A 25,740-nucleotide genomic window follows, 5' to 3' on the forward strand; every position below is an offset into this window, starting at 1 on the left:
TTGTTCCATTATTACCCCTCAGCAGATTTTGACTCGTTTTGCAATGTCCACTTGTTATACGATTAAAGATGTTGATACTAGGTGTAAATATGGTCTAGATTGTCACTGACTTTCATTTTTCATTCCTCTATTCAGAATAAATGTTTGAGTAAAATATTAAATGTGTATTGTTAATACACATTAAATGTTTTAATACAACTAATATTTCACAATCAGGAGGCTGTCAGCTGGGTATCACTGCCAAAGGTGAGCGTTTGAAGCACTGGTACGAATGCCTCAAGAACAAAGACAAGAAGATCGAGCGCTGGCATACTCTGCTCAACGAGAATCACGTCTCCAGCGACTAGGCTCTTCAAGCGTTCTGCATGCCCTTAAGTTGTACTCGGCCCATTTTGCAACTCCATTCCCCTCCACTATCTGCACATCTTGGGCTATACCGACCTTGCTCTTGTCCGGCTCACACATGATATGCTTTCAAGAAACAAAATGTGATGTCTGGAGCTCTTCTGTTCACTGTGACCCACACAAACGACTATAGGTTAGCACTGAAGTGTAAAAGAACTGCACAAATATGTCACGTTCACTAATCTGGCCACAGCAGCATTGTGATTTTAAGTTCTAGTTTAAGAACAACTGTAGAAACTCCAAATATTTATCTTAATTGTTGTGGGAATGCGTTAATATCACGTCTCTTAGCAATCTCTCTTATTAAAAAGCATTATGAAAAAAAAAGAAAAAAAAAGAGGCCGATACAGAAAGTATAAGCCCTATTTTAAGCAGTTTTAACCAGTCTAAGAATGTTTACAGGCCATATAGAATGTCAGGTAAAATGACTTAATTACGTTTAGCTACGTTTTTCAAATTTACATGAGTCCGTGTCATGTGAGATTCACTGATATACTATTTATATTTTTTGTTAATATTTGTGAATTAGATTTCATTTTTATATTTTCTGTTATCACATTAATTTTAGTTAAAATTTTAGTAATTTTGCTGCATTTCTGTCATTTGAAAAAATGTCTATAGTGTTTATTTTTTTTATTTTTATGTATTAGTTTTAGTGTTTTCTATTATTATTATTTCATTTTTATTTTTTTTCTATTATTATTATTTTATTTTAATTAGAAATGTTGCCTTGGCAACTAGCTGAAATTATAGTTTTTATTATATTTTATTTAAAGTTAATGTTTATTTAATTTTTTTTATGGTTTTAGTTAGCTATAATAACCCTGACATTAGGTCAGAAGAACTGGCTAGTTATTTCAAATAAATAGGAAGCAACAAGTAGGGATGTTTACAGATAAGACTAAATCCAAAGAATGTCCAATTTTAAACCATTATCTGTTCAGCAATGATACTTTTAGACTTAGGTTAGGTGGTCTTCTAATCTAATTCGAATACGATTTTGCTTGGTACGTCTGGTTTACAACAACACTATTACTGTATGTAAGCACACTATTCGCTAAACCCTTCAAACATGCATCCTATTTATGGTCTATAATGTATTAAAAATACAATTACCTTGTTGAGACGACCATTAACAACTACGTTCATGGATAAATGAAATAGGATAGACTAAAAATAGTCCACTGCATCATGTGGCTGTGACGCAAGCCAAGATTACTGTAAGAAGAAAAAGTACTGCAGTTCAATCACATGTGAACTCTGAAAGGAAAGCACAGTTACAATGGAATGCACTCAACATTTCTATTCTTTGCTGTCATTATAACCAGCTCTTATGCATGAGAGTGTCTTTGATCATAGTCAATACAGTTCAGTTGCCTTAATAAATAATAATTCACTCCCCCCAACAAACGTCTGGCGGTGACACTTCCGGGTTTTTTCGGGAACTCCAAAACAGAGCTGCTTTACATTACATCGCTTCAGTTTGAGCTGAAAAAGATTTGTGCTGGGTTCAAACTCCACATTTCCAAAAGAGTTTTGGAGCTTTGAAGTATTTTAGCAAACGCAGTTACACAAATGATGATAATTCAGTGATCCTGGGCAAAATCATCTGCTCTAATACAGCATTTTCACAGGTCTTAAATCGAAGTCATGACATTAAATGTTACATTTTGCATACATAAAAATTTATATCTTTCTCATTTTTTTTGACCAATAAAATATCTAAACATCAGTTTGAGCTACATTAAAGTGATTATTACATTTTGAATATGGATATTTTTCTTACAAAAACGCATCGATTCGCTATAGAAGGCCTTTGTTCACCCCCCGGAGCCGTGTGAGACACTTTTTCTTTATGGATGGGCGCTTTTTATTTAACTTCTTTTGGACTGATGCATGCAACACCCGCTGAGTGCCATGAAACAGCTTGAAAGATCAAAGAACATTTTTAATATAACTCCGACTGGATTCATCTGAAAGAAGAAAGTCATATACACCTAGGATGCATCGGGGGTGAGTAAAACACAGCCTAATTTTCATTTTTGGGTGAACTAACCCTTTAAATCACGATGCATTACTTGAGATGCAAATTGAACATTTCAAGTCTTGTTTTTTGAGAAATTGAACAGAATGAAGTGTTTATGCTTAAAACAACAAATATCTGTCAATGAGGCATGAAAACTTCTTTTTGCTTTAAATTAAGTTGATTTTCCCGAGCCCGTTGGCTGATATTTGTTCTCGTTTTAATCATAAACTTACTTCATTTTGATCAATTTCTCAGAAAACAAGACTTCATATCCTATGTAATTTTGCTTCTCAAATAAATGTATCTTTATACAAAATAAAATTTAGCTTGGTCTTAAAAGGGTTACATTTACCTTCATAAAACATGCAGAAAGCTGAAATAGGACCCAATTGTCCCACAGCTGCTGTTGGTAGATTTGCGTTTTACTAAGGCATCATGCAAATATTTAAGTTACGAACAACTGATTTAATCTTTTGAACCATAATTGTGGTGACAATATATTTCATATTGTATTTGGTATTTGGTCCTATAACACCAAAATACCATCATTGACCGTGAAAGGATATTCGAACGAAAACTTTTCAAAACTGAAAACAAATATGATTATTTATGTGGTCAAATGTGTATTTAAGCAATAAAGATGCATTGCTTCTAAAAGCTGCTCGTGTGGAAAAACCTGGAAGTGTGGTCGCCCGTTGTTTGGCATCACAGAAAATTTTAAAGGGTTCATGCCACGAGGAATCAATTTTCCTTTGATGTTTTCATGTATAAGAGATCACTGTATTGTAAAAACACTAAGTTGAAGAACACAAAATATCCTCCAAAAAGAGCATTTATTGTTACTACACAAAAAAACAACTTGAAATGATTATATATTTTGAATGATAGCTATGGTTGAAGTCTCAAAGGGTAAGCGTCCCCAAAAGGGAGCATTTTGGTCAAGACTGGTGGAAAATGCTCACATATTAATACATTTAGACCATCTTTAAACAACAAAAAAAAATATTGCAAGTATTATAAATGAACCTTAAGAAATGTCAGAATTAAAAAAAAAATGCATGACACGACCCCTATAATATTTTGTAATCCAGATAAATCATTTAGCTCTTCAAAATGATGAATGTGATATTGCTGTATTTTTTCACGACACCTTATTCACATACAGAGCTGTCTATGATATCTGTCATTTGCAAAAAGCGAACAAAATAGCACACCAGTCTGACACTTGAACACAATATTTGCCAGTTTAGTTTGTGAATGTTTATTGGTATAAATTTGTTCTTCTTTCATTAATGATGCAATTGTATATATATATAGTGCATGTAGTTGCACAGCAGGGAAGTGTTTACTGTATGTCCGAAGTTTGCATGTAAAGATTTTACTTGGAGTTCAAAACACAAAGGCCAATAAAAGTCGAAATAAACTGCAGTCATTTGTTGACTTCATTTATGTGCACTGTGAAGTCTTTCATTGCATAATAGTATTATAGTTTTTTTTTTTTTTTAAGAAAGCCTATGTGTATTTTGCTTCGTTTATCATGAAATGTTGATATACTGAATTATGAATGAATGAATGAATACTGAAAATGATCGGAATCTTGTTTTTGTTGTTTTGGATCCGTCCCATCTGGAGTGGCATGAATATCTAGATTTCTGCAATAATTTCAATGTAATTCATTATAGATTTTAGACTAAACAGGATCCGATGAAGCTAATATCACTATATAAACACACATTTAATTTCTTGTAGAGCCTCCTTTAACAGAAAAACTTCCACTAAACATTTTCCGTAGCTGCTTATAAGACTTCTGACCAATTTTGGACAGTAGCCTACAATCTAATGAACACACTGTACTTTAGTCCCTCAGCCTCGTTTTCATCCCTGTCAAAAATTAAATATGGCTTTACCCTGCCTAATGTCTATTTCTGGGTTGTCTTGATAGCACAGCTCACAACATCTGAATTGGCTTGAAGTCAGGACTCACGAAAACATTGTGTGAGAACCTTTTGTTTTGTTTCTTGCGATTCATTTAGGAGTTTTCAAATATTTGCTAAAGAAAAGGCTGCATAAATATTGACATACTGACGTCTAACTGCGTTAGGGCACAGGCCAGACAATTCATTGTCAGATTTACAATACTAGACACGAGTCCACCCATTCTCTGGAACACGCACATAGAAACGGACCTCAATTTACACATTTTCAAGAAAAACATACAGAATATATTTGAATTCCAGTTGTTCATAAAATGTGTTCTGCTACACTTTGTGCTCATGTATTTAAAACGTCATTGCCAATCACATTTAAAAACTATTTTAAACATTCTATATGAAAATTACGTAAATGTAAGAATATGTTATACATATTTATTTTTTTCCAATTTCAGAATACTTTAAATTATTCTTTCAGTATCCTTATATTTTTTTATTAAAAATATGGCTGACATTATTTATAGAACCATTTTGTCTTCATCTTTTAACCCATCCATTTATCTTTATATTTAGGCTTTTTGGTTTATTTATCAGGTCATAAAATACTAAACAATCTCTAGAATGTCGTATGACATTGTTTCTCTAAACACAATGTTTCTTTACAAATGAAACAACCAGCAAACTGTGGTCTAAGACAAATATAATAAAGTAGTAAGTTGAAAAAAAAAAAAAAAAAAACCATGCTGAAACCTTCCAGTAACTTCATTAGCAACTGATTTTATTTTAAAAGCAGATCTCTAATTATAAGATCAATGTCATTTTTATATTAGAGTTCATCCATCCATCCATCCATTTCTTGTGTTTTGTGGATCATAATATAGCATGCATGTGACATCAAGTGTATATTCTGAGTGGCTGAATTGTTTTATTTTACTTTACTTCAAAATGTTATGTTTTTAGTTTTCCATAGAGACTTATAATTATTTGGTGGTTATTTTCAACATGTGCATTTAAACACTACAAACTGACAAGATAGTAGCACTACGGTATTATTGTAAATTGAAGTTATTTCCCTGTAAAATTCGATTGTAAATGTGATGCATTTAATAGCATTTTTGTAAACAATAAAAGAGCAACCCAATCTAATTCTACATTTATATAGACACTTCCTCTTTGTGTGAGAAAGATGTTTGTGAAATTACCACCAAAAGTATTTAATTCCTATTCAGGGTTATTTCTTGTACCATTATTTTGTTTATTAACATGTTTCTATATATATATATTTTGACAAACTTTTCAATCTCAGAGGATATTCTAATTTTTATGATTAAAGCACGACTACAATGTCTTCCAACTATGTACAATCTGTCAATATGGTACCCGTCAAATTACAACTCCTACTGTCTGTTACATCAAAATCAACAGGAAAATGAAACGGTTGCCCACATCTTAAATGGATGTTGTTGTTACAAAGGACTGTATGTGTCCAGACACGATCGCCTGGTTGATTTGATTGTAAAGGACTTGAAAACAATACATAAAGACAGTAAGTTTTACCAGCATACTACTGTTGAATTTAACTGGTTTTATGACAACAAATCTGACAGTGTCTATTTCAAAAACATTCCAAACACTCCGGACATTGTGATTGTAAACAAGGCTTTGAACTCTGTATTTGTCATTGAGGTTGGCTGTTGTTTTGATCTGTATTTTGATACCTGCTATCTTTCCAAACTGCTGAAATATCAGCCATTGGTTGAAGCCATCCATCAACTTGACTATCATTGTAAGTTAATTACCCTAGTATTTGGAAGCTTAGGTCATGTGCACAAGAATGTGATTAAAGGTCTGCAGTTGAGTGGATTGCAAAAAAAGAAAGCAAAAAAACTCTTTTGTCTATCCTTGAGTGTTGAATGTTATAAATATATCAGCCACTATAGGGAGTATGCAAATATGGAAACGAAGATGTGTTGTCTATCCTTGAGTGTTGATGTTATACATATAAGGACTTGTGAATGTATGTTAGCCATATGTACCTGTCATCTTGCAAACTGACTTCCCAAGGTATTTGGATTCCGTTTTTGTTGCTTGTCTTGTGGATCCAAATAAAATAATAAAATGTGTGTGTGTGTGCGTGTGCGTGTGCGTGTGTGTGCATGTGTGTGTGTGTGTGTGTGTGTGTTTCACAACCATCTACACTCCATAACCCATTAATACATTAATAACAAAGCAAAAACTAGATCTGTGATAACTTGGCAAATTTTCATTAAGGATATGTTTTGCTGTGTTGATTTTTCTATCTCCCCCGACCGGTTCTCCAGTCCCCAACGTTGCATAACACTCCAGTTTATGCTGCCATTTTACTCCATTAATTTATACTATAAATATATTTCCTGTCTTGTGAAATCCACACACACTGATGCAATATTTTGTCTGCCTGCTTGATCAGATTGTAACAATGTCTAAACATAGCATTTTATATTGACACTTGACATTTTACTGTTAGACAGCCAAATAATACACAGCTGACAAACCCACAACCTTCCCAAGGTAAAATCCTTTTCTCCTATCGTGAATGTTATTGTATGTAATGTAACAGATTGTGAGTAGAATGTATTGTAACAGAAAGTCTAAAACTGAGAAAGAACCACACTGTGTGGACCATTATCTGCACTCATCAACGGGCGGTGAAACACAAGGCAAAACATTTTTTTGCAGGTTTTATGAAGATAAATTTAGGGTGTTAAGAGAAAGTAAAGAAAATTTAAGAACCAAATTGAAGGGAACACAATACGTCAATATATTCTCTAGGGAGCAGAAAATGAGTTGTATTTAATTTGAGAGGTCTTGTTTTCTGAGAAATTGAGCAATTGTAATGAGTTTTTACGCGTAAAAAAGAATAAATATCTGCCAATAGGCTCAGAAACCCCACTGACAGATATTTGCTCTTATTTTAAGCATAAACTCCCTTCATTTTAATAAATTTCTCAGAAAATAAGACTTCACCTATATCTTCATTTTGCATCTCAAGTAAATGTTTTTAAGGAAGTTAAGATATTTGTATTGCAAAACATGGCAAAAATACTGAGGAAGATTAGTTTTTTTAGTGCATACAACATGTAATGCCATGCCTGTGAATTTAAAAATTCCTTTTTAAAGCTTTCATTTATGGAAGGACGAATTAAAGACTTTTAAGACCCACAGAAACACAGACATGATAAGCATGTTTGTGAGCTTTGATTAGTTTGCAGTTTTATTTTCAAATTTTACTACATTCTGGCAGGCAGATTTTACTGGATGGACCAGTGGCGTCCTTCACCCTAAATTTGAATCTGTGTTTAATGCAAAGTGATTTTGTTGCTTCAAAAGAATAAAAATATATAACTCAAGTCACACAGATTAATTTCACACCAACTTCATGTTCTTTGATGTTTGACAAAAGAAAAAAGCCATACAGGTTTGGAACAACATGAGTGTGAGTAAATATAGAATTTTAATTTTTGGCCAAATTATTTATGCATGCATATTGTGTGTCACTGCACATTATAGAGTTATGTGTGTGTGTTTCACAACCATCTACATTCCATAACCCATTAATACATTAATAACAAAGCAAAAACTAGATTTGTGATAACTTGGCAAATTTTCATTAAGGATATGTTTTACTGTGTTGATTTTTCTATCTCGCCCGACCAGTTCTCCAGTCCCCAACGTTGCATAACACTCCAGTTTATGCTGCCATTTTACTCCATTAATTTATACTATAAATATATTTCCTGTCTTGTGAAATCCACACACACTGATGCAATATTTTGTCTGCCTGCTTGATCAGATTGTAACAATGTCTAAACATAGCATTTTATATTGACACTTGACATTTTACTGTTAGACAGCCAAATAATACACAGCTGACAAACCCACAACCTTCCCAAGGTAAAATCCTTTTCTCCTATCGTGAATGTTATTGTATGTAATGTAACAGATTGTGAGTAGAATGTATTGTAACAGAAAGTCTAAAACTGAGAAAGAACCACACTGTGTGGACCATTATCTGCACTCATCAACGGGCGGTGAAACACAAGGCAAAACATTTTTTTGCAGGTTTTATGAAGATAAATTTAGGGTGTTAAGAGAAAGTAAAGAAAATTTAAGAACCAAATTGAAGGGAACACAATACGTCAATATATTCTCTAGGGAGCAGAAAATGAGTTGTATTTAATTTGAGAGGTCTTGTTTTCTGAGAAATTGAGCAATTGTAATGAGTTTTTACGCGTAAAAAAGAATAAATATCTGCCAATAGGCTCAGAAACCCCACTGACAGATATTTGCTCTTATTTTAAGCATAAACTCCCTTCATTTTAATAAATTTCTCAGAAAATAAGACTTCACCTATATCTTCATTTTGCATCTCAAGTAAATGTTTTTAAGGAAGTTAAGATATTTGTATTGCAAAACATGGCAAAAATACTGAGGAAGATTAGTTTTTTTAGTGCATACAACATGTAATGCCATGCCTGTGAATTTAAAAATTCCTTTTTAAAGCTTTCATTTATGGAAGGACGAATTAAAGACTTTTAAGACCCACAGAAACACAGACATGATAAGCATGTTTGTGAGCTTTGATTAGTTTGCAGTTTTATTTTCAAATTTTACTACATTCTGGCAGGCAGATTTTACTGGATGGACCAGTGGCGTCCTTCACCCTAAATTTGAATCTGTGTTTAATGCAAAGTGATTTTGTTGCTTCAAAAGAATAAAAATATATAACTCAAGTCACACAGATTAATTTCACACCAACTTCATGTTCTTTGATGTTTGACAAAAGAAAAAAGCCATACAGGTTTGGAACAACATGAGTGTGAGTAAATATAGAATTTTAATTTTTGGCCAAATTATTTATGCATGCATATTGTGTGTCACTGCACATTATAGAGTTAAATGATAATTTTAGCCATTTTGATTTTTATTCACCTCCTAATGCTATTTTTATTTATGTAAATTGCTTTCGATAAGGAAGAGATTAGACAATACAAGCAAAAGTGTAAAGTCATGGACCATTATTGGCAATCAGTCTTTTTGACTGGTCACTGGGGCAGTACCTTTTCAAAAGGCACACCTTTGTACCTAAACAGTCCATATTGGTACCTTAAAGGTACATATTAGTACCGAAAAGCTACAAAAGTGTTCCTTTTGAGAAGGTACCGCCCCAGAGATTTTTCATGTAGGAATGTCCTGTGATTCAACATGAGGTAATCGTTTTGAAAGAGCCTAATTAATTAAGACTTTGTGTGAATTCTTTCAAGTGGAATCTTCTATTTTTTACTTCCATAATCAGAAAAATCACAATCGGACAAATGTCAATTTGGTTAAGTTACATTAGTACTTTAACTACACATTTGATATTTGGTCATTTCCCCCACGAGAATAATAAAATACTATTCTACTATCATACCCTACACTGAAAAAAAAAATTGTGCAGAAAGAAACTATTTTCACGGAATTTCACAAATTAAATAGAAAGGGTACGTACTGTAACACATTGATTTAAATGTGAAAATTTGAAGTAAATGTACTCCAATAATTTTTTTTTTTTTACAGTGTAATTACTTTGATATAGTTTGAAACAGTGTGATTTCATATTAAAATATGCACTTAAGCAGAACTTGGAATGTTTTCTTTAAAATGTCATATTCATACATTCAGAGGGTTAGAGACATTTTGACGCATATCCTCGCTCAGCCCCTCCTAGGCCTTCACACAAAAGAGGGTGGTATAAAACGGAAAACACAAGCACTTTCCATCCTCAAACACCTGTGAAGGATCCACAGGACAAGCATGGGGAGACGCACTAGAATAGTCATATGGATGCTTGACTGGATTGTACTATACTTTGGATTAAATGCTACACAGACAGGTAAAAAAAACAACAAAAAAAGTTTTCTTATATCGTGTTATATGTTAAGTGAAGTAAATGAAAATACAGATTCTGTAATGTGAACTTGATTGTTTGATCAGAATGGGATCTTTTTAAATCCCCTGCCCTTCTTTTTCCAGTTTCACGCCTTCTATTGTGACCATAAGCCAGAGATTCAGTTCGTGGTTAAGCAATCCTTAAGAAAGGCATTAGGATTTCCATTAAATAGTAAGAAGGCATTGTGTTAGATAATCTCAGTTTGACATTGATCAGTGATGTCAGACTGACATTATTCACCAAGTGAGCACAATAAGTGTTATTCATTATATGTGACCCTGGAGCACAAAAGCAGTCTGAAGTCGCTGGGGTATATTTGTAGCAATAGCCAACAATACATTGTATGGGTCAAAATTATAGATTTTTCTTTTATGCCAAAAATCATTAGGATATTAAGTAGAGATCACGTTCCATGAAGATATTTTGTAAATTTCCTACCGTAAATATATCAAAACTTAATTTTTGATTAGTAATATGCATTGCTAAGAACTTCATTTGGACAACTTTAAAGATGATTTTCTCAATATTTTGATTTTTTTGCATTCCAGATATTCAAATAGTTGTATCTCGACCAAATATTGTCCTATCCTAACAAACATATATCAATGGAAAGCTTATTTATTCAGATTGATGTATAAATCTCAATTTTGAATTGAGCCTTATGACTGGTTTTGTGAATTGACCCTTATGACTGCTTTTGTGGTCCAGGGTCACATATTATTATTCTATTCATTATTTAATTTATCCTGGGGTTAAAAAATAAACCAAATGCGGTAACATTTTAGTATAGGGACCAATTCTCACGAAACTAGTTGCTTATTAGCATGCATATTATCAACATATTGGCTGTTTATTAGTATTTATAAATTTATAAGTTTATTAGTATTTATTATAATCCTACCCAATACCTACACTTAACAACAACCTTACTAATTATTAATAAAAAGCAAATTTGCAGTTTATTGAGTCAAAAAGTCATAGTTAATGGTTTGTTAATAACGAGAATTGGACCTTAAAATAAAGTGTGACCCAAAATGCATATCACACAATGTCACTAGTAAACATTTATAAGAGATGTCTTGATATATATACTGAAAAACATTAGGTGTAAGAAAATTTCACTCAGAATTGCAAAGAATTGGTAAGTAACACATTGAATTGATTATGAAATGTTCAAGTAAAAGACTAGAATAGAATAATTTTTTCTTGAAGAAAAAAATAACTTTGAATATTTTTATGCTGTAATTTTTTTTCCGTAATTTTAAAATGACACTAAAAATGGTACGGTAAAAACCTGGCAAGTTCCCTTATGAAAAAACTGTCATAGATCTTATGGGACATTGCATGTAATTTTATAGTAAAACACTGTTAAATGTACAGTTCTTGGAAGTGAAAAGGAACAAGTAAGATTTATAGTGAAAAAGTCAAAAAAGACATTCCCAGAATTCCATATGTGACGCTTTACATTTGATGCATTTTCATCATTTCAATAATTGTTGTTTCTTCGTAGTTTTAGGGTTTTATGTTAAATTTTATTGTTAAATAAAAGTTTATTGCACTATTTTAGAGTCATGTGTGTTATCATGAAGATGTGTGTTTACGACAGCTTGTGGAAAAGCTACTTTTGCTGAACTTTTGGTGGTTTTCTCTTATGCTTTTATAATGATATACTATAAAGGTTAAAAAATGTTAGTAATATATGTTTCTTTAACTGAAAATGTAAGCTGAATCTGTATGTGTATATATATATATCTGTTGTCTCACCTATAGGTGCTCATAACAAACAAGTCTGTAGCACATGGGGTAACTACCACTTCAAGAAATTTGATGGAGATATTTTCCAGCTACCATCCACTTGTAATTATATCATATGCGCAATGTGTGGAAGCAGCTACGAGGACTTCAACATTCAGTTGAGACGCCAAGTAGTAAATGACCAACCAATAATCACTAACATCACAATGAAGTTGGACAGCACTGTAGTGGAGCTCACCAAAAACTCTGTCACGGTGGACGGAAGAGTGTAAGTAAAAGTTATTTCTGGTGGTCAGAGTTATAGCAATTTTTGGAACGTTTGTGATTCAATGTATATGTTTCCCGTTAGGATGAATCTGCCGTTTAGCCACTCTGGTATTCTTATCTATAAGAGTTCCTCCTACGTCAAAGTCACTGCTAAACACGGACTGGTGGCCATGTGGAACGAGGATGACTCTTTCACTGTGAGTGTGACATCAATATGCAAAATATCTGATGTTTTTGCAAGAAAGTAGCTGTAATTGCTCCTTTTAGGTTGAATTGGACATGATGCACCTAAATAAGACCTGCGGTTTGTGTGGAGACTCCAAAGGCATCCAGCTACACAATGAGTTCATCAAAGATGGTAAATAACACATGCAATAAATACATACTCCTTTTTTAGTTACATATAATATAGACATATGCGACCTTGGATCACAAAACCAGTCATAAGGGTCAAGCTGAATAAATAAGCTTTCCATTGTGGTTTGTTATGATAGGACAATATTTGAAAATCTGGAATCTGAGGGTGCAAAAAAATCAAAATATTGAGAAAATCTCCTTTAAAGTTGTCCAAATGAAGTTCTTAGCAATGCATATTACTAATCAAAAATTAAGTTTTGATATATTTACAGTAGGAGATTTAAAAAATATCTTCATGGAACATGATCTTTACTTAATATCCTAATGATGTTTGGCATAAAAGAAAAATCTACAAATATACCCCAGCGACTTAAGACTGCTTTTGTGCTCCAGGGTCACATATGAGTTGTATCCACAGAAAGTAATTTTCACAAAAAGAAAAAACCCAAAAAAACATGAAATTGCTGAGTTAAATTACTGCAGAAAATGAGTGAAATGTGTAAAATAACCTGATATCTGCTGACATCTCAGTGCCAATGTGATTTTTATAAAACAACGAACCTGAAACATGTTTTATATGTATAATTATATAAAACTCATCTTTAATTAAGACGTTGACAGATCTCTATATGACTATGGATACTTCGCAAAATCGGATAGTTCAACAGAGAGTTGTATGGAACAGATGAGTTCAACAAAGCCATGCAAAGAAATGGTAGGTTCTCTATGGATCTTCACTATTTGATATCCTATCCTATATTTATTTTATTTTTGTTTTATTATTGTCTTTATTTTTTCTTCCCCAATGGCAGCCATATTAACCATACGTAGGAAAGTAATGCAATTTGGCACACTGATTCTGTGACCCTAGCAGCATCACCACCAGCTAAAAAAGTCACTTTTATTCTGATCACATTTTTAATAATTTCATCCAGAAGCAAAATGTAAATTTCTTTCATTTTATTAAAACTCTAGCCATTACACTGTCCAACATATTTAAATGTGACATTAATGCTTAGGCTACTTTTCCTACAAATCTTGTCTATACTGGCTCAAATGATTTCCAGATCAAGCCAGAAGAGAATTTAGATTTTTGCCTTGGTTCAGAACTTATGGAATTACAAACATGCATAACAATAATAATCCAAAATGAGTACTGTATCTCACAGACTTGAAATCAGTGGTTACTTGCGGATGTGAAGCAGTTCTTTGTTTCGCATGTTTGAGTAGCAGATGCACGTAAAATATTTTGTGTAGATAGATCACGCCAAATGAAAGCATGAACTGGTGCTGCAAATGCAAACACTGCAAAATTTCTCTATGAAGTTGAGCACCACTATTTCTGATACCCTGTGTTTGCCTTAGCTCGTTATGTTTATTATGTACTTCCATCATGTCTTCTTGCTTCATGCTTTTTCTAGACACCAGTATGTGAGCAGCTGCTTTCAGGCCCATCTTTCAGCAGTTGTAAGGACCTCGTACCTCTTGACTCCTTCATCAAAGCCTGTGAACTGGACATGTGCTTCTGCACCAACAGAACCAGATCCTTTTGTGTTTGCAGAACCATCTCAGAATATTCTCGCCAGTGCATCCAGGCGGGTGGAAAGCCTGACCCGTGGACGACTGAGCAGTTCTGTGGTAAGTTAAAACTTTTCAGCAGCCAGTTCCAAATCTGTTTGAACTTTAAGTCTGAATGGCATTAACATAATTTATCTATTTTTAGATAAATCGTGTCCTTTCCACAATACGGTGCATGAAGAATGCGGAAACCCTTGTATCAACACTTGTTCAAACCCTGACAGAAGCCATATTTGTGAGGACCAATGCATCGAAGGGTGTTTCTGTCCTGAAGGTATAATCTGATTTTAAATGCACAGTTGCTTGCTTTTATAGATTTTTTTCTTCATGCAAATGACATTGCTCAGATTGCTATGATATACTGTGTTATAGGATACCTGTTTGATGACCTCTCTGATAGAGGTTGTATTGCCCAGAATCAGTGTCCCTGCATTCACAATGGAAAAATATATGAACCTGGACAGACTTACAGAAGTAACTGTAAAGAATGGTGATTATATATATTTTTTGCTTTATTTTGTACCTCTTCATTACCTTCCGATTGTTTTCCTCTGATATTATACACTCTTAAAAATAAAGGTGCTTCAAAAGGTTCTTCACAGCGATGCCATAGAAGAACCATTGGTCCCACTTTATATTAAGTGGCCTTAACTACTATATACTTACATCAAAAAATAAGTACAATGTACTTATTGTGTTCATATTGTATTGCAAAACACTTTTGCTGCTATTGAGGTGGGATATGGGTAAGGTTAGGGACAGGTTTGTTGTTATGGGTAGGTTTAAGGGTGGGTTAAGGTGTGAGGGATGGGTCAACAGTGTAATTATAAATGTAATTACAGAAGTAATTACATGCAGGTATTTTTTAAAATATAAGTACAATGTAAAAACATGTATGTACACAATAAGTGCATTGTACCAAATTATTAATTTAAATGTAAGTACATAGTAGTTAAGGTCATTTAATATAAAGTGGGACCGAACCATTTTTGGTTCCACAAAGAACCATCTCTTTCTTACAATCTATTTTTATAATCTGAAGAACCTTCTTTCGCCACAAAGAAGCTTTTGTGAAACAGAAAGGTTCTTCAGATGTTAAAGGTTCTTTATGGAACCATTTAGACAAAAAGGTTCTTCTATGGCATCGTGACGCACCTTTATTTTTAAGAGTGTACTGTTTCTTGTTATAGTGGAAAAAGTTTGTATTTGTATTTTTCGGACAAAGAAACCTAACACTTTATTTAAACTTTATTCACCATGAAGCACTTGTGTCGATAATCTATGGAGCTGCGAAGACAGAGATTGCCCAGGGACTTGCTCTGTAGAAGGTGGTTCCCATATTACCACTTACGATGGGAGGACTTACAGTTTTCATGGAGACTGTGCTTACGTTCTTTCTAAGGTCAGTCTTTTCTGACAGTGTAACATGTACTTCAGTCCATAGTCTATTATCCAGATTAATTTGTCAACTCTCACTTATACATCCAAAGCATACTAAAGATGCAGTGCAATTGAAGTAATTTACTTGTCATGGCTTACTAACAGTCTTGCCCTCCACCAAGCTTGTGTCTACTCAACATTCACATCCAGAACGTTAAATATCATGTTTGACTCTGAAAACCCCTAGTTGTATGGCAAGAGCTGTGTAAAAACCGTTTAAAATGTCTACTTTTGTGTTGATGTTAACCTGTAATTTTTGATAATCACATATGTTTGCATCAGATACATACTGTATATGTGTCTTGGCAAACTCTAGTTTCGAAGTACACTACAATGTATTTCGTTATTTTAAGCACATTCAATTGACACAGTTTTTAAGTGCTGCAAAGCTTGTGATGCTTAAAATGCTGCATTATAGAGTATTTTGTTATTATTAATTTGACCTTAGAAATTCACCTGAAATCAAACCAACTATATTATGCGTACATGTTGCACAGATGAATGTTGCTGGCAAAATCATTATGTGCTGGTGTCACATCTGTATTTCAGCAGACCAGTGACAATGAGTTTACAGTTTTGGGAGATCTGATGAAATGCGGTTTCACTGACACTGAAACATGTCTGAAGGCAGTAACTCTTTCTTTCTCAAAGAGGAACACAGTAAGTTATTGCAAATTCAAAATTCAATTTATATCACTACAGTTAATTTATTTGCATAGTATTTTTTAATCATTCTCAGAGAATCTCTTTGCATTTGAATCTTTCCTTGCAAATGAATGTTGCGAATTTTAGGTGTTCCCAACTATATTATGCGTACATGTTGCACAGATGAATGTTGCTGGCAAAATCATTATGTGCTGGTGTCACATCTGTATTTCAGCAGACCAGTGACAATGAGTTTACAGTTTTGGGGGATCTGATGAAATGCGGTTTCACTGACACTGAAACATGTCTGAAGGCAGTAACTCTTTCTTTCTCAAAGAGGAACACAGTAAGTTATTGCAAATTCAAAATTCAATTTATATCACTACAGTTAATTTATTTGCATAGTATTTTTTAATCATTCTCAGAGAATCTCTTTGCATTTGAATCTTTCCTTGCAAATGAATGTTGCGAATTTTAGGTGTTCAGCATCCAGTCTGATGGAAAAGTGTTTGTTAATAAAACGTATTCACAGCTCCCTCTTTCCATAGGTAGGTTATCAGTTCAGTTTGATTTTCTTGCAATTTTACAACACACATTGTTCTTAAGAGAAATATAATGAAATAACTAAACAGCACAAAATTAACTATTTTTTTTCTGTAGCTGACGTGATGATTTTCAAACCCACCACATTTTTCATCATCGTCCAGACATCTTTTGGGCTTGAGCTGGAGATCCAGCTCATATCAGTAATGCAGGTTTACATAAAAGTTGATGCGACTTACAAGCAGAAAACAAATGGTAAGAAAAGTTGTAGGTTACACTTTATTTCGATAGTCCACTTTAGACATTCTACTAACTATAAGTAACTTTGTAACTACATGTCAACTAATTCTCATTCATTTGCATACTACTAACTCTCAGAGTAGACTGTTAGGGTAGGTTTAGGGTTAGTAGAATGTTGACAAAGAAAGTGTTAGAAGATATTAAGCTGACAGTCTACTGATACTCTACTAACTGCTAGTTGACATGTAGTTGCAAAGTTACTTACTGTTAATAGAATGTCTAAAGTGGAGTATCGAAATAAAGTGTTACCAAGTTGTATATTAACAGTGTTATCTTACAATTCCTAAATAACTATAAAAGTACCAGCGTTGCTCCTTCATTTGAATTATGATGGAATAAGTTAATGGTAATGTACAACAGCTACAGGCCATTTTTGGCCAGTACATTTTCAATTGACATTCCATGCATTCAAAGGATTCTAGTTTTCTGTTTTTGATGAAGGTTAAATTACTTTTTGCAAAGTTTAAAAACAAATGGGCAAAATTATGTCAATTTTTTGTTAGGTTTGTGTGGGAACTTCAATAGTATTCAAGCAGATGGCTTCATAACTGTTAGTGGATCTCCTGAAGCTACAGCAGTAGACTTTGCCAATGGCTGGAAAGCACGAGCCAACTGCCCCGATGTTAAAAACAGCTTTGAGGATCCCTGCAGTCTCAGCTTAGATAACGGTATATCTCGATTCACTATAGATGAGATAATGGCGCCTGTGCTGTCATGTAATAGCTCTTTGCTCTTCTTTATTGCAGAGAGATATGCTAAGAAATGGTGCTCTCTGCTGTCAGACCCTAAAGGGGTGTTTGCTCCATGCCACAAAGAGATCCCCCCTGATTTCTATCAAATGGTGAGTTTTAAGAGTCCTGCTGATAAATCTAAGCATACGTTTCTTTTGAGATTGGGCCAACACTTTTTAACCCAACAGATCTGCATGTACGATGCCTGTAATTGTGAGAAAAGTGAAGACTGCATGTGTGCCGCTTTGTCTTCATACGTACACAGCTGTGCTGCAAAAGGGATTCATCTGCCTCACTGGAGAAACGTTGCATGCAGTAAGTGATTCATTCAAACCTTTAAAAAGCATTAAACATAAGACTATTAAACAGAGGATAGTTGAGTGTACTGGACATGTAGATACCACGTGCTTTGGTGGTTGTTCAAATAAATATATAAATGTTTTTTTGTTCACAGGTAAATTTTCAGCCAGCTGTCCCGGCAATATGGTTTATTCTTACAAAGTTCAAAACAACAGTCGTTCCTGTCGTTGCAACAGTGACCCAGATTTCACTTGTGGTGTCACATTTGAGCCTGTAGATGGGTGCATCTGTGCCGAGGGAACATTCCTTGATGAAGGAGCAAACTGTGTCCCCTTATCTAGTTGTTCCTGCTACAGCAAAGGCACAGTAATTCTCCCAGGAGAAGTTATCAACAGGGATGGCACCATGTGGTATGAGTTAGTAGGGCTCTGATGTTTATAACTTTAAAATAATGAGAGTCTAAAATGATTAAGGTGCGGTCACATTAGCCAAAATTCAACTAAATGTTGTGGGTAAAAAAAGTGTGTTGTCTGTTGTCATATACAGTGTAGCCAAGTATGAAGCACAGTTCACACAAAAGTGACTTTAAAACCAAGTATCTTTCTGTCAGTCAACATGGCAAATTTCAGTCTGAATGAACAATATAATGGCGTTAATAGGAAGACTAATTTTAAAATGTAAGTAAACAACTCACATACGTAGATATAACCACTTTGTTACGTCAAAATAAGACTTAAAATGGCATGAAAACATGATCTGTGGGAGTTTTTAGTCAGCTTTTAATCAGCTTGGTTAAATTTAAAGTAAATCTCCGTGTCAGTGACCAATATTTACCAAGTTTTGATGACTGATGATCCGTAAAATAAAAAAAAAACGCGAATTCTTAAAAAGAATAGCTGAACATAGCCTAAGTTCACAAATAAAATATATTGTTTAAATTGTTACTGCCTTGAGTTATTATTTTGGAATAAATGTAAAATGCCTAAAAAACATTTATGTAGACATTTGCACTGGAAAACAAGACAAGAACACTGAGGAAGAGCATCACTTTTTTTGCAGTGAGATCAGAACAGTAAAACAAAATATTTGTTAATGGAGATCTGTTGGAAGTATTTTCAAACCATAAAGTGTTGCAAGTGTTAACATTTAGAGACCATACTGATGCATTGTGTTTCATTCAATGTATTCCTTCAATTTTTTTATGTGGTCTTAAAAAGTCTTACATTTACCTACATAAAGCCTGCAGATTTGTTTGATTTTTATTTTAATGATTTCTGTTTCAGCACTTGCAAGGATGGGAAACTCAGTTGCATTGGACAGAGAATTAGCCAACAATGTGAGTACTCCCACAAATTAGTGTACTTATTAAAAACGTCATGGGTTACGCATGTAACCATAGTTCCCAGAGAGGAAATGAGACACTACGTAACCTAGGGGACACTTTGGGGAATGCCATCAGCATGACCGTTGTCTGAAGATGTGTGTCAACTTCTTTGTCTGAAGGAGACGTTAAACAGGCAAGTCCTAGGCGTGGCAAGGGGATACAGTGTCTCGTTCCCTCTCGGCATAACCTGAGACGTTCCCCTTCAAGGGAACTCCATACTGAGTCCCCTAGGGGACACTTTGGGGAACGAAATACCCACTACGCCATGCCTCGGTGCATGCCTGACCAACCTGGTGAGAGAGCACCAAATAATGGCAAACTCAGGAGAGACATCAAGGAGAGGCGTCAGATAGACTTCCTGTCAATCGCCTCTCTGAGGTCTTCCCTCCTCTTCTTAGCATCGCGCTTCCTCTGTGCTCGACTCCGGGAAGGGGGAGTTGAACGAGTGGCAACACTAAGCTTCTGGTCCTGTCTCCGATCCTCAGAGGCTTGAGGAGAGGATCTGTGAGGAGAGGCTTGAGGAGAGGATCTCACATCCCGTGAAAATAGGGACAGGCGAGAGCGGAGCTTCCTCATCAGAAATTTATCACAATGAGTGCATTTAATGCCCTCAAGCACTGAACGTGCGTGCTCCTCGCCGAGACACATAACGCAAAGGTCATGTGTCTCCTCAGGTTTCATAAATCTCGGCCACGGAGGCACATATTTCCTAAAATGCTCGCTCGACTTACTCTCCATAGTGCTTCACACACGCTGAACAAACAAACGGCTCCTGAAGACAAAAAAGCTGATGACGTGCATTACCGGCGCCCTCTTAAACTCTCGGGCACCCTGCTAAGGACGGCTGCGTGGTCCAATGAATTTGGAAGTGTTTTCACACATGCTTCAGACACCGGTCATGCTGATGGCATTCCCCAAAGAGTCCCCCAGGGGACGCAGTGTGGATTTCCCTTGAAGGGGAACTATTGCTTTCTATTTAATTGCATTTCATGAAGTTAATTTAGCACAAACACTGATTGGAGCTGGCCAAAACTAACTGATACTGAGGTTTTTAGTAAAACCAAAAATAATAGAATTGTCATCATCTGCTCACCCTCATTTTGCTTCATACCTGTATGATGTCCTCGTGAAACATAAAAGGAGTTACATAAAATGTCCAGTCGGCTGTGATAGTAACCATTTAAAATAGTCCGTACGATTTCAGTGATACATTCATGCACCATTTATGGCTTTATGTGAGGAACATTGTATCCAGTTAAATCAGTTCCTTTGCTTTTCTTGATATCACTAATAAATGTCTTGTCTATGCCATCAGCTTGTCCCCAATCTATGGTGTTCTTTGACTGCACTAGTGCTGCTCCTGAATCTACAGGATCAGAGTGCCAAAAGAGCTGCAGCACGTTAGATATGGCTTGTGTGAGTGTTTAAAATTGGTTTCTAAACACTATCCTAAGGCAAATAGTTAGAAAAAAGTTGCAGAAGATATATTTTCATTTTAATATAATGCAACTTTCCAAAACAGATTAGCACTGAGTGCATCTCCGGCTGTATGTGTCCGTCTGGACTGGTATCAGATGGTAGGGGCAGCTGCATCAAAGAAGATCTTTGTCCTTGCATTCACAATGGCATTGTACACCAACCTGGAGATACAATCAAAGTGGACTGCAATAGCTGGTATTATTCTATTATATATGTATTATTCTATTATTCTAATAACTATTATTCTATTTTTGCTATCACAGGGGAATTGTCAGGTTTTTTTTTCTGAACCATTGTTTGCACTAACACATCTCAAATTATGTATTGTGTTTGATAGCATCCTGTGGTATGAAATGGCATTTTAAATATATTCTCTAAATTCTCTTTTCTTAAGAGGTTTATTTTTTCAAGCTTGTCTATTTTCTATTTGCATGATCTGTTCATGCCCACCTGAGGGTTAAGTTTAGAGGTGGACCTTCATGGGAACATTTTACTTACAAATCATTCGTTTAAAATCAGAAATGATAAGTTGGATCGCACAGATTCATACAAAACTGCCTATTTGTATTACACATAGAGTATGAATATTTACATCTGTGTATGCAGTACCTGTAAGGATAGGAAATGGGAATGTAGCACAAACCCGTGCCATGGAACCTGCTTAGTTCATGGAGATGGCCATTACGTTACATTTGATGGAAAGAGATACACTTTTGATGGAGAATGTGAATACACATTAATCACAGTAAGTACAGAATAAATGTATACAATACACTTTGATTTAATTTGCTTATATAAAATTCTGCTTACAAATGTTTATGATAACATTATTAAAATATAATAATAATAATAATAACCTAGCTGCAACTGAATTGTGGGTGCTGCTATAGAGATTAAATGACACACCGCAAGCTTAGTCTAGGGACTTCTGAATATTATCAGTAAAAATATTAGTAAGCCAAAAGATAATAAAAGTTTTAATATTAATACAAAGACAAATCTGTGTGATTTGTACAGGATTATTGCGGACATGCCAATGCCAGTGGTACTTTGCGAGTTCTCACTGAAAACACACCATGTGGATCTACTGGCACCACTTGCTCTAAGGCTGTCAGACTCTTCCTTGGGGTGAGAGTGCTTGGATTGCTAAACAGTTTTATATATATATCACAGGTGCCTGATAAATACATGTATTTTCTTCTTTTAGAAAAAGGAGCTCAAATTGACAGATGGAGGTTATCAGATTCTTCACAGAGATGAGGGAGTGGACATTCCTTACCAAATTTTGATAAGAGGAATGTACATGGTCATTGAGGCAAATAATGGACTAATTGTCATGTGGGACCAGAGGGCAAATATGTTCATCAAACTCAGTCCAAACTTTAAGGTGAGAAATAAATCTACAGTGATGTATCATTGAATAACTGCTTCAGAGACTACAGTTTATTGTTTAGATTGAGTTGTCTTGAAAGGCTGTTGGATCTTTTTGTTAGATGTGTTAGTTAACATGCATCTTGTTCTGTCACAGGGTGATGTTTGTGGTCTTTGCGGGAACTTTGATGGGAACGCAAACAACGACTTCATGTTGAGAAGTCAGGAGGTGGTAGTTAAACCCTTGGACTTTGGAAACGATTGGAAAGAGTCTAATAGCTGTCCTGTTACTATGGAAACGAGAAATCCCTGCTCAAATAACCCTTACAGGAAATCATGGGCTCAGAAAGAATGTAGTATCATTAAGAGTGGAGTTTTTACAACATGTCATTCTCAAGTAAGTTAACATGCAGCATGGTGAGCTTGTACAATACCCTGTTGTTCTTGTACGTATAATCGAATTGCATTTTTCTTATTAAGGTGGATCCCAATCATTTTTATGATGCTTGTGTGAGAGACTCATGTGCTTGTGATAGCGGTGGGGATCATGACTGTTTGTGTGCTGCTGTAGCAGCCTATGCACAAGCATGTAATGAGGCTGGAGCCTGCGTTGCCTGGAGAACACCTAAAATATGCCGTGAGACACTGCTAATTTTCTTAGTTTAATTTGAATCACCGAAAGAGACCATCAAAAAAAAAAAAAAAAAAAAAGACATTAAACAAACTTTTTTTTCTCTTACAGCGTTGTTCTGTGATTATTACAATGCTCCTGGGAAATGTGAGTGGCAGTACAAACCTTGCGGAGCTCCTTGTCTGCAGACCTGCAGAAATCCAACTGGGCAGTGCTCAAGTCAGATACTAGCACTTGAAGGTAAAAAAAAAAACGGGCCTTTTATCTCATGAGTGCAATGTCCAAACTTCACAAAACTTGATTCACATAGACAACAGAACATTATGAGTAAACATGCCAAATTTGAACATTTTATGTTTCTAGATGGTGCTATGAATAAAGAAAAACTTAAAAACGTCACCTTGTGTGTTGACATTTATCCCCAATACAACTTTATGAAAAATTTATGGAAATCGATAATTGCTGCCTGTGACTGCAGTTATGATTATAATTATTAGCAGAATTAAATTATAGTCTTTTTTTGGCTAAAGAACTTTAAGATATTTCGAACCTTGAGATGCAATCTATGTCACATAGTTAATTTTGTGTTTTGTATTTTATTTTCATTTTATAAGGTTGTTACCCCAAATGTCCCACTGGATATCCTTACTTTGATGAAGATACAATGAAATGTGTTACAAAGGAGCAGTGTGGCTGTTATGACAAAGAGGGGAAACATTACGGCGATCAGGAGATAGTTCCTTCAATAGAACACTGTCAAATATGGTATGCTATCATTTCATGTATACAAATACAGTCTACCGTCATAAAATGTAGTTTTAATTTTACTGTTTGTTCTTAAAGCTATTGCAAGTCCATGGAGATCAACTGCAAATACAATGCAACTGGTAAGAAAAATGTTTACATATTCCTTCATCTATACTTTATCAGCACTTCATTTTTCACTTAATTAATTAAGCAAATGTCTTTATTTCTAAAATTGCAGCTTGCACCTGCACATTCAAAGGGAACAAATATATGCATGGAGACACAATATATAATACTACAGATGGGCTTGGCAGCTGCATGACAGCTGTCTGTGAGGAACATGGGATAATTCAAAAGACTTCATACCCTTGTCAAACATCACATTCAACAACGACCTATACTTCACCAACTATCTTTGACTTTTCCAGTAAAACAGCAGGTAACGGTTTTACTACTATCTTCTCAAGTACAAGATTTTAGTTATATATATATATATATATATATATATATATATATATAATATGCATTAGCAGTACGAAAGATGGTCTAATTTGCTTGAACAAACACCAAGGCCTTGCACAGCAATGCTACGACTATGAGATTAGAACATTCTGTTGTGATGAAAACTGTAGAAACATCACAACACCTTCACTAAGTACAGCTACTACAACAGTGTCATCAACAAGCATGCGCATACCACCAAGTACAACATCAGTGGTCCAAAGTTCCTCCACTGTTACAGGAACATCCACAGACACATCAACAACAATTTCTACTGGTACATCTTCACCAACTTTTTCAACCAGCATGCCTGCAACCCCAGTTAAGACATCAACAAGCCTTATTTCTTCCACAAGCACAATGATATCAACAACAACTTCCACAATGCATTCTGCCACACCTTCAGTTTCTTCAACAAACAGGTTTACACAAATTACAACACCAAGAGTGCAGAGGTCCCCCACTGGTAAAAGCATACCCACAACTCCATCAACAATTATAACACCTTCACCAGTGTTCTCAACCAGCATGACGTCACCACTGACTAAAATAACTTCTGTCCAAAATTCCTCCAGTATGACAGGCATAACTACAACTCCAACAACAAAAACACATACAGCTCCATCAACAACATCTCCAATATCCACAATATTGAAAACAAGCACCCTTACTCTTAGCCCTGGATATAATTGTCATTGGTCCGATTGGAACGACTTTGGGAGCCCAACAGCAGGCCCTGATAGTGGTGAAATAGTATCTATTGAAAAAATAATTGACACCTATCCTACCTTATGCTCAGCCCTAATGGAAGTACAGTGTCGTGCAAAACATTATCCTGGAGTTCCTCTTTCACAACTTGGACAGATTGTGCCAGTCCAGAGTTCCCCCACTAGTAAAAGAATATCCACAACTCCATCATCAGTGACAACACCTTCACCATCATTTTCAAATGGCATGACTACACCACTGACTAAAACAACTTCAGTTCAGAATTCCTCCAGTATGACAGGCATAACTACAAATCCAACAACAAAAACATCTACAGCTCCATCAACAACGTCTCCAACATCCACAACATTGAAAACAAGCACCCTTACTCCTACCCCTGGATGTAATTGTCATTGGTCAGATTGGACCGACTTTGGGAGCCCAACAGCAGGCCCTGATGGTGGTGAAATAGTACCTATTGAAAAAATAACTGACACCTATCCTACCTTATGCTCAGCACTAATGGAAGTACAGTGTCGTGCAAAACATTATCCTGGAGTTCCTCTTTCACAACTTGGACAGATTGTGAAATGCAGTACGAAAGATGGTCTAATTTGCTTGAACAAACACCAAGGCCTTGCACAGCAATGCTACGACTATGAGATTAGAA

The 25,740-nt window shown here is 35.0% G+C and overlaps 1 protein-coding gene across 1 annotated transcript; it reads left to right on the forward strand.

The window, feature by feature from the left end:
• The first annotated feature begins 3,321 nt into the window (after window positions 1-3,321).
• LOC107745306 (mucin-5AC-like) lies at window positions 3,322-24,688 on the forward strand. The gene is made up of 28 exons (XM_016559165.1): window positions 3,322-3,340; window positions 12,104-12,356; window positions 12,438-12,552; window positions 12,623-12,713; window positions 13,324-13,427; window positions 14,134-14,350; window positions 14,436-14,564; window positions 14,663-14,780; window positions 15,554-15,692; window positions 16,280-16,390; window positions 16,854-16,923; window positions 17,036-17,173; window positions 17,722-17,886; window positions 17,965-18,059; window positions 18,138-18,264; window positions 18,404-18,659; window positions 19,533-19,585; window positions 20,949-21,049; window positions 21,156-21,307; window positions 21,719-21,857; window positions 22,130-22,240; window positions 22,320-22,499; window positions 22,641-22,880; window positions 22,964-23,120; window positions 23,226-23,354; window positions 23,729-23,879; window positions 23,958-24,012; window positions 24,494-24,688. Exons 1-28 carry the CDS (start codon window positions 3,322-3,324, stop codon window positions 24,686-24,688), a joined length of 3,810 nt encoding a protein of 1,269 aa, XP_016414651.1.
• The last annotated feature ends 1,052 nt before the right edge of the window (window positions 24,689-25,740 follow it).

Source organism: Sinocyclocheilus rhinocerous, unplaced genomic scaffold, assembly GCF_001515625.1.
Source record: "Sinocyclocheilus rhinocerous isolate Xijiao unplaced genomic scaffold, SAMN03320098_v1.1 scaffold1399, whole genome shotgun sequence".
In the NCBI taxonomy this organism is placed as follows: Eukaryota; Metazoa; Chordata; class Actinopteri; order Cypriniformes; family Cyprinidae; genus Sinocyclocheilus; species Sinocyclocheilus rhinocerous.

Excerpts from the sequence above, each read along its gene's own strand:
- LOC107745306 (XM_016559165.1), top strand. Across the intron at positions 21,308-21,718 it reads AAAGTGGACTGCAATAGCTG|TACCTGTAAGGATAGGAAAT; the intron begins GTATTATTCTAT and ends CTGTGTATGCAG. Across the intron at positions 23,880-23,957 it reads ATAGAACACTGTCAAATATG|CTATTGCAAGTCCATGGAGA; the intron begins GTATGCTATCAT and ends TTGTTCTTAAAG.